At 40.8% G+C, this 9,885-nt stretch overlaps 1 protein-coding gene across 1 annotated transcript; it reads right to left on the bottom strand.

The window, feature by feature from the left end:
• Positions 1-2,678: 2,678 nt before the first annotated feature.
• On the bottom strand, positions 2,679-9,646 carry g3bp1 (GTPase activating protein (SH3 domain) binding protein 1). Its single transcript, XM_083560124.1, has 12 exons — positions 9,507-9,646; positions 8,339-8,455; positions 7,338-7,419; positions 7,070-7,243; positions 6,489-6,579; positions 6,308-6,401; positions 5,507-5,717; positions 5,255-5,356; positions 4,202-4,322; positions 3,675-3,800; positions 3,462-3,571; positions 2,679-3,370 (listed from the first exon to the last, which is right to left on the bottom strand). The coding sequence occupies exons 2-12, from the start codon at positions 8,431-8,433 to the stop codon at positions 3,143-3,145; spliced, it is 1,434 nt and encodes a 477-aa protein (XP_083416250.1). The 5' UTR covers positions 8,434-8,455; positions 9,507-9,646; the 3' UTR covers positions 2,679-3,142.
• Positions 9,647-9,885: the final 239 nt, after the last annotated feature.

The raw sequence follows: 9,885 nt of genomic DNA, 5'->3' as shown, positions 1-9,885 counted from the left end.
AATGTTTTAGGGCTTCTCGTAGTTGTGTGATGGTCAGGTGTCCAAAAACATTTGACCAGACATGGTAGTGTATTTAGGCCACCTCAGTATCTGAAACCTCCTGTAAGAAATGTGTTTGCTTCAAATGAATAGAAAAACAGTACATGGTGTTACAACTTCACAATGGCTGATGTTGATCATTTTCCTATAAGAATATGTCGGAAAAAAAATTCCTCCTTTAACAACAAATCAACAATGCTGCCATAGTCCAGACTGCCATAGTTTAAAGTTCGTACAGTAATCGGACTTCCAGAATAAGTGGAAACCATCCTGCCTGTGGAAAACAAATGCTCTGAATGGCGCTATCAGCCCTAGTTTTCACTGCTTGGAACCATTCTTCAGATTGTAATCGATCTAGATGATGGGCAGGACGTGAAGGTCCTGCAATGATATCCTTTGAATGCTGCAATGATATCCTTTGAATGCTTCTACAATCTGGACTTGTCCAGTTGTGTGAAGGACGGCAGGCGATTATCTTTGTCTGAAGAGCGAATGATGCACTGCATTTTTCTCTTGAGCAGAAGCAGCAACAAGCTTACAATTATGGAGGGTGTCAAGATGAATTTGGTGATAGCTGTGTAGAACTGGACCGGTCCGGCCTGGGGGGATTGAATTTCTTCAACTGTTGCTGGAACGATTGCTAAACCTTTTTGATTGGCTCACTTGAGATTGTGTGAAATGAGAGTACCAAGGTGTTTAAATCACTCATATTTCAGTGAATCCTGTGGAACAATTTGGGTGTGAAGGTTTTTTTTTTTGCTCCCCGAAAATCCTTTACTGTGGTTTTTTTTTTGTTTTGTGGTGTTCAGGTCCAAATTGTTGTGCCTGCATCAGACTGCAGCTGTTTATATACGGTCTCATGATTGTTGGATGCACGGACTATAAGAGCGTTAGTGTCTGAATCTGCAGGAGCATGACGGATGGGTCCTTAGAGGTGTAGTCCTAATGTTTGTGGTGAAGGGTGGAGAAGAAGAAGCAGCAGAGCATCAGCATTGCTCCTGACATGCAATTTTCCATCCCCACACACTGCTGTCTGTCTGTCAGTCAATCAAGTAGTCAATGAACCAATGGCCCATGGATTTTGGCAGATTTGTGCAAGCTTCATGTCCAGCAACTCTGGAATTATCGTATACAAGATTCTTGCATATGTGCCAGCTGTATCGAGATGCTTGTGTATGAAATGAAGGTCTATATTTAATACATCATGAACTGACCTGTTGACTCTCCAAGCAAACTGCAGGGAGCTCAGTGAAGTTCTGGGTGATGTTTTTTAAGATATCCGTGTCACTGAAAAGGTCTTCGATTGGCCTGTAGTTGTTCTTTGAAACCAGTGCAGTAAAACTTTACAGTGCTTGATCCTGAAGCAGGAGAAATAATCAGGACCAATGACTTTTCTGATATTAAGATTGACCATTTTTATACATGGCTACATTTAATGTTAATGAAAATATTGAGACAAATGAACGTTTCTCTAATAATCTGCTTATAATCGATATAAAAGTTATCAAAAAAATTCAGTTTGTCCTGTGACTGGGAAACAGGTCCTTTGTCATGAAGACTTTGTCAGAACAGCTTTACTAAGCGCTGAAACTGGATATATTCCAGCCATAAATGTCAAACATCTTACCAATATCTTCAGCATAGTTTTGGAAAGGTGAAACTTTTGTGCATCATTTGAAATCCTTTCCAACGGTGCATGAATCTAAACCTTTGAGAATATACTGATGCCTTTTAATATCTCGTCTCTAAGCAAAAGGGTATGCAGTTGCATAATTTTCTCATGTTGCACTTTTATTAGGGCACTCCATCTGTGCTGTGGGTCAATGCCAGCTGAGGACGACATCTTGAGCTCATGTGGGGCAGGGGGTGAGGACTCAAGCATGTGTGATGGTGGAAGCCAGTGGTCTTTACAAAGGAAAACTAATCTCATACCACCTGCTGATACATTCACCTCACTCTGTTGTAGGATTCTAAGCTGCATACTTCTACACTTAAAACCAGTTTTTCCTCGGGTCTTGTATATGGCTACATTTAGTGCTTTTTTTTTTTTTTTGCTAAGATGGAAAAAGGAGCAAGACATAAATACCGCGGATTCAAACACTGTCAGGAAAGTGTTTCCTACAGATCTGGCTCAAATCATTCTAAAAAGGCAGGTGAAGAAATGCATAGACATGAGAGCCACTGCCGTATCATGCACGGGAACACAAAACATTTACTTAGTTTCCTACCAAACTGTTTAGTCAGTAAACTGTTGAGATTTAAAGCACCATGAAGTGGGTGGAAATCTCAAATGGTGTACTCAAAACAACTTTATTTAATAAATTAAGCATTGTATTGTGGGGGTCAAAATTATAATTTTAAAATAACCAGTCACTAGTGTACCCAATGGGTTGGGTATTTTTAAATAACAAAACCCAAAAGGCAATGGCTCGGAGTGAGTGAATTGGAAATTCTAGAAAATCTGATTTGACACGTGAACAGGGACACCCATTAGGTTATGAACACGCCAGTTTGGAGCTTTGCCTTGGGGATCAGCAGAAGTGTGAATGGTCTTTGTGAAAATGGTGCCACTTCCATCAAGCTGCACTTCAAGAAAACAGTTTAAATAACTGAGCAGTGCATCGCAGAACACACAGGGCTCAAAACAGTACATCAAGTTTATTCTGTTCTCTCATCGGCAGAGTTGTTAAAATATGTTATTTTTGATGAAGTGCAACAGTAGAAGGCAAACAGGATTCTTTACATGCTAGTCACTCAGACACAACCATGATTTGACTTGGCGACAGTTCCAAATAAAACCATATTTGCACTTTGACCTGACAAGCGGGCGCTAGCAATACACAGGATTGCCCGAGCAGTAAAAACACGTTCCTTTAAGAAACAGGGAGAGAACGTTAAAACAAAACAGAAACAAAACGCTTGGGTTTTTCCTTTTCCACAATTCAAGTAGTTTGCTTGTCTAACAACAGAGTTCAAACTCAAATACAGAAGGAGTCCAGATAAAGGGGATATGCCACTCCACAGCCCAGGAGCAGCATGGCAAACAGGATGAGGAAAGCTGTTACTCCGGTTGACTTGCATCAGCAGTAAGACGAGAGCTGCTTCACTGGCGTGGTCCTGCATAACGCCCCTCGCTGGAGCCTGCACCGCGCCCAGCACCGAAACTTGGTTTCGGAGCCATGCCCCCTCGAGGAGGTGGGCCCCTCGGTCCTCCTATCCGGTCACGTGGTCCTCCTGGGCCTCTAGGACGGATGTGCCTTTCTCCTTCACGCGCTGAACGGGTTTTCTTTTCCTCCACATTCAGACGGACATCTCCTCGCAGCTTAATGGGCTACAACACACAAGATGACCAATATTGACATTTCCTCATAAACACCGAAAAACAAAGTATAATTAATTTTAATGTACCAGACTGTACAAACCCGATTGCTCAGGATTTTCTGTACGGGCTCAGAATCATCAAAAACCACAAATCCAAAGTTGGGCAGCTTGCCACCACTGTTGATCCTCAACTCCAGTACTGTTCCATACTCTAAATCAGACAATCATTTAAAATCACCACATGAAAAAAAAAAACACAGAAGACTAGCATCATGCAAGTAAACATTGCCTTCCCTATAAGAGTGCAAGCTTACGTTCAAAGAACTCTTTCAGTTCGGCCCTGTCCACATCATGTGGTACGTTTCCAACGAAGAGCTGCTGACTGTCAGGATACCGGACCACTCGCCTAACCTCAGGCTCTCCACTCTCCCCTTCCCGCACTACAAATACACAACAGCAGTGTTAAGGATAGAGCAATGATTTACATTACATTAACTATGCCACAAACAAAACTGCTTCTGGATGATTCACATTATGTTTGCATTATAAAAACTTAATTTGGAGAGAAGCAATGTAAATTTTATTTAGTGAGGGCAGTGAAAGGGTGTTGCATAGCTAAGCTTCTCACAGGCAGTTTCAAATAATGCCATAGCAAAAAAAAGCCATTTACTCTTGGATCCTGGGTCTTATGCAATTACTTTGATTAAAATGACCTAATTACTTTCAGCAAAGGCAAACACTTAAGCTGCAGATTCACACAGGCTGTAAATGAACAACCCATTCCAAACGATTTACACAGTACCTATAGGGCTGCACATAGTATCTATTTGGTATTGAGTACCTCCTGGTCTTGGAGCTCTCTGTGCTGGAACGGGTCCTGGTCTCTGTTCACGTGGTCTCTGGTCTCTCTGAGGTCTCTGTACAGTGGTCTGGGGTTCCGGTTTTACTTCAACTCTGGGTTGCTGTAACAAGACACAATCAATATATACCTAAAGGCAAACAAATTACAGGTTGACTGCACATGTGTTAAATATGCTAAAAAACTATTAGTTCACCCCAAAACTTGCTTATACTAAAGAAATTGTGATGATTTGTATGATGCCTTGTTATTCATGTTAAAATTTACCGTTGCTAGCACAGTTGCAAGTGTTCAAATAGAGAAAACTCCATATTCAACCCTTTAGTTATATCCCTTTTTTTGTCTATAGTTTAAAACCCCACCGCAATTACTATGAGTGCTAATCAAAATCATTTTAAACAATTAAAGTAAATAGATGAAAAAAATGCGATATAAAATGTTAGATGTTGAATCCCATACGTTAATTACAAATAGTAAAACGCTACCTATAAAGGCTAATTCACTAAAGTACAGTAATCCCCGCTTTACAGCGGTCCGAATCTCGCACCCCGGTTTATCGTGGATCTTCATTTGCCACATAACTAATTTGTTTCGCTAACCTTCCCAGTCTCTCGCAGATAGCATGATAGACAAAAAAACATTGGGAATTGTTTTTATGGAGTATTTTGTTGAACTAATGAAATGTATTAATAAAAATATTAATTATAAAATGAAGTAAAATGTTAATACGTTACAGAAACTAAAGAATACGGTGACGTCATAGGACACTTCAACCAATAAAAGAGCAGAGAAACTATGCATAGGCTACGCAACTACAGAACTATATAGTACATGTACTCACTATAAATGTGATTTTAAGAATTTACACAAATTTATTTTTGCCATCCATCAGGGAGGATGCAATATAGTATTTTTGAGGTGACGCCCATTGATTGCGAGCAGTTTTGGAACATAACCATCGTGATAAACAGGGGATTACTGTAATTCAGGCTGAATTTTCCTTAGTCAGTACGGAGCTGTTTATGACAGTCACACCTGATTTGCTGGAGCTTTGACTACGTGAGGGGGAATTCCTGAAGCTGGCACCACTCCTCCCTGGGGGAGATTCTTACTGGTGACTAAAGCCCATGAGAAAGGCTGAAGGGGAAAAAAGAAAAAAAAAAAAAGTGTCTCTTAAAGACAGTCTATACTTGCACCATAGTTAAAATGTTTGTTTAGCAAATCTTATATTATTGGAATGAATCATTAAATAGAAGGAGTAAATCAATAACAGAAAAAGGTACATACCCGGTTTTCATCTGGTATGGTGGCTGCAGACTCAGCAGGGGTAGGTGAGGGAGGAGCTCTTGGGCTTTTCTCCACAGTAAGGGGCTCAACCTGGCTTGCTGAATCCTGTTTCAGCTCCACAGCAGCTGCCTCAGGCTCCATCTCAGGCTCGGGTTCAGGCTGGGGCTCAGGGGTCACAGACACCTCCTCCTGAGGAGCCTCTGGCTCCACACTGAAACACCATCCTTAATGTTATACTTTGACCTCTGATAAATGAATGATGCTGCACTGCATGCTTAAATGGAGCCTCAGACAAAAGACTACCTTATTCATGTACACTTTGTTCAGGCTGAGCATATTAGGTAAAAAATTAGGTCTTAAACAATTAAGTAGAAAGAGTCAACATCTAAACGATTTTACTCTTGAACACACTGACCATTCTGACCCATGTTAAGAAAACTTTGCCCACAATATATGTAGGACACTAAAAAACACTAAAGTTTCCACTTTGTTTACTTCAAAATGTAAAAATATAATTTAACATTTAGTCAAATAACTAAATAATTATGACTTCAACAATTATCACCAAGTGTTTATGTTAACAAGAATAACACCTCACCGTGCCTTGCAGGTGCAAGTACATGGCTTTGCAATACATGGCCCTGCAAGACACTAATCGAAATAATGGCAGCAGCCTTTCCCTTGGGGATGAATTAAAATCCAACCATCTTTCTACAATTATGGCCATCAAACTTTACTACTGTCGGTGACCCAAAACTTCCTTTCAGCCATGAAGTCAAAAATAGAAAAATTGAACTTTACCAAGGACTCTGTTCATAGAACGCAGCCGCCTCTTCCTGCTGTACCTCAGGCGAGTTCACCCTCTCCTCCAGTTCCTCCACTTCCTCTTCAGACTCTGGAAAGGTAAGAGATTAATGATGCCATTTGCAAAGCTGAGGCTGCTTGCATGTAAGCACATTAAAATAACATGCAAATCGCTCACCCTCAGGAGGTTCAGAGTCAGAATCCCCAAAGACTTCATCCTGATAGCGGAAGATGTCATTGTGTACGTAGAACTTGTTTGCAACTGTGCCCTGGTTTAAAAGAGACTTCAAGTAAATAATAGGAGTAACATGTATAGTATAGTTTCTTTCGGCTTCTCCCATTAGGGGTCGCCACAGCGGATCCTCCGCACGTTTGATTTGGCATATGTTTTACGCTGGATGCCCTTCCTAACGCAACCCTCCCCAATTTATCCGGGCTTGGGACCGGCACTGAGAGTGGCTGGGGATGGTTCCCGGGAATCGAACCCGGGTCGCAGCGGTGAGAGCGCTGCATCTTAACCACTAGACCACCAGGGGACCTAACAGGAGTAACATGTAGCTGGCAAAAAAAAGTACACAAGAAAGCTATCTACTATATTTATAGAAAATATTAAATAAATAAAACACCACTACTGGCTGCCTGCACAAAGGTACTATGTACAAACTATTCTGCATTTATACATAAGAAAAAATATTACAATTAAAAGAACTCCACTTATGGACTTTGTATTGAAAAAAAATAATTATATGTATGCTGTACCTCTGGGGCCAACACAAATGTCTGCATGAATTTCCTCATGGGCTGCATGTTGTTGGACAGCTCTCCCATAACCTGCACCACAACCCCCTCATTCAAAGTGGAATGGGCATCAACATGCCTGATTTTGGTGTGGCAGTCACGAAAGCTCAGTGCCATCACCTTTTTATGAATTTCCTATAAAGAAAAATAAAAGTTAATAAAACTTATCACGGGACACTAAATAGACTGAGAATGGGAGCCAAAAATAAAAAAATGTTGCCATACATACCGACTGGCCATAGACAGCCTCTGTGGGTTTGCCATTGTTGTCCAAACCACCATGCACATAGGAAGAATTCTTGCCATAAAACCTGGAAATGTTACATTTAGACTTGAAATATAGCAAACAAAAAAAACAAGGCCAACTTACACAGTAATAAACCTTAAACATTATACCAAAACTACTCTGAAAAATTTAATTCAGTAAGATTTAGCCAATTGACCTGATAAGTCATTTTCATAAGATCTCATACAAGACCGCACAACTGAAATACAGCAAGTCTACAAAAGAACAAAAGGGATTGAAGTATTTTTTAATAAAGCATCAAAAGTGTCCAAAATAAGTGTTCAATACTAAACACTGAATATGGTCTTGAAGCAAATATCTAAATGCATGCAATAAAGAGATGAGGTGAATGGGTCACGGCTACATACACCATCTAGTCAAAATGGTCAAACACATTACACAAGTGGCTTAGGTTTTATTTTCAGTAGATAAGAAACCCTACCACAACTGATTTATGATCATGATCATGATTTATGATTTTTGATTACAAAATTGACACTAAATTACAATTCCTTTTCTAAAGGATTTAATTAATTGCGGCTTTGATCATTAAAAAAAACGCAGATGAGAATTTCCCAACCCAAACAGCCTCAAGACCACATTACATGAGTTTAATATGCACACAAAATACAACTAATTTCATTTCAAAGAGAATCTGGAGCTAAGCATGTGGCCAAAACACCTTTTTTAAAGATACAACAGGTATTATGATAGATTATATTCAGTGTGAATGTCTTGCAGTTCTGAATCTCAAACAATTTTGGCAAAAAATTGCTCTGGTGCTTTTCCATTTCTGGGGAATTTGGCAGCCAGTTTTTAAGCTTTTACACCTTGAAATACTGCAGAGTACAAAAAATGCAATGCAATTGTAATCGTGTTCAATACTAAATCGCCACATACAAAAAAAATATATATCAATATAATCAACTATCTGGAACATTTACCTGTGCAGGTAGTCAGGAGCCTGGTTCAGAAGGGTGTAATACTGTCGGACAAACTCTCGCCCGACAAGCTGGGCACTTGGCTTCTCCATCACCATTTCTTTGGTCAGCTGGTTTGAACTGAAACAGAAGGATTCAAATCACACCTGCTGGAAAGAAAACCCCCAAGGCCATCTGTCCCATTACGAATACATGCAAATCCTTTGTAAGCCAAGATGGAGGCGCATGGCGTGCCCTGATCCAAGAGCTACTCGATGGCATCATCAAGCCTGTGTAGCAGGCCGCCAATAAACGTTTGTATCCAAGACAACTCGGGATACATCCAGCAGTTAAACAGTACAGTGGTTAGATAACGCGTTCCCGCTGGGGGACGCGGTGCGCAGGCCGGGCCTGTGCTACTCGGCCATGAAGACAAGGATGCCTCGTTACCAGCATTCAACTTGACTTTGTTAAATAACCAATAAAGGACAATGATCTAACTAAAGCCAGACTCGTAATCAAACGGAAAAAGATCTGGCTACTAGATTAAGAACACATTTGATATGGTTAGATTTTTTTTTTTACAGCACGTGTTCTCCATTATTTTCAGATTGGACTCGATGGCTAATTAGCTCGGTTAATCTGGAAAAAAAAAACACCATATGTATAAATTACGTCATGTTTCAGTTTTAACTATACGAACGATTAAAAATAAATCCCGATGCGCGGAAATGGAGAAACATCGAGCGACGATTAACTGCAAAACGGCATGCTACAGCTAATTCCGCTGGACCCGGAGACGCGACTGCGGCGTAGCGTTCAGTACAATGGTTTAGCCTCAGCGCGGAAGCCGTTCTCATGAACCAAACAGCGGTTCTAATATGGTGAATTTTAATTAGACACGCTATTACGAGTAATAGTCTGAATTTTGGTTTCGGTGTAGTATATTTACTTTTATCTGAGGTAGCAGCAAATAATTGTACACGGGCGATATTAGCATAAAGACGCTAATTAGCTTGGAAGCGTTCTACAGTTAGCTAGATAGCTAGCTCTCACGCACACACCGACGTCGCTAAGCCGCAATGTTAGCCGAGACTTAGGGCTCGTCTCTGACTAATCTTTTCCTCACACACAAAAAAAGAAACACAAAAAAGTGATTTATAATAATTCTCCTTAAATTCAGGCCACTCACCAGTAGTAAGGTGTTATTAACGTGGAGAAGAAATCCGCACTGAGTTGGATGGATTCACCTCCGCGCCGGGTGGAGTAAGAATGGCAGCGCGTGCTTAGCCGGTTTCAAACTGGCCCTAACTGCGTGCACGCGCTCTAGCGGGCCCTAATTGATGACCACCAATAGGCCGCCTGAACAGAGCCAGTCCAACCAATCACTGATCTGGGCCTTCGACGCTTTCTCAATACCCACCAATCATCTCCCTCTTTCTCTTTTCCAGCAACCTATCAGATTCACGCTAGGGCGTGGCATCATCCACAAGCAAGGTTGTTTGAGCTGCGCTCTTCAGGTGCTGCTCAAATATGGCGAGAAGGACGTCCTGTAGTATAAAAGTACACAG

This window comes from Silurus aristotelis (genome assembly GCF_946808225.1).
Source record: "Silurus aristotelis genome assembly, chromosome: 14".
NCBI classification, from domain to species: Eukaryota; Metazoa; Chordata; class Actinopteri; order Siluriformes; family Siluridae; genus Silurus; species Silurus aristotelis.
The sequence above is the reverse complement of the archived record's forward strand: the minus strand, read 5'-3'. Positions and strand labels throughout refer to the sequence as shown.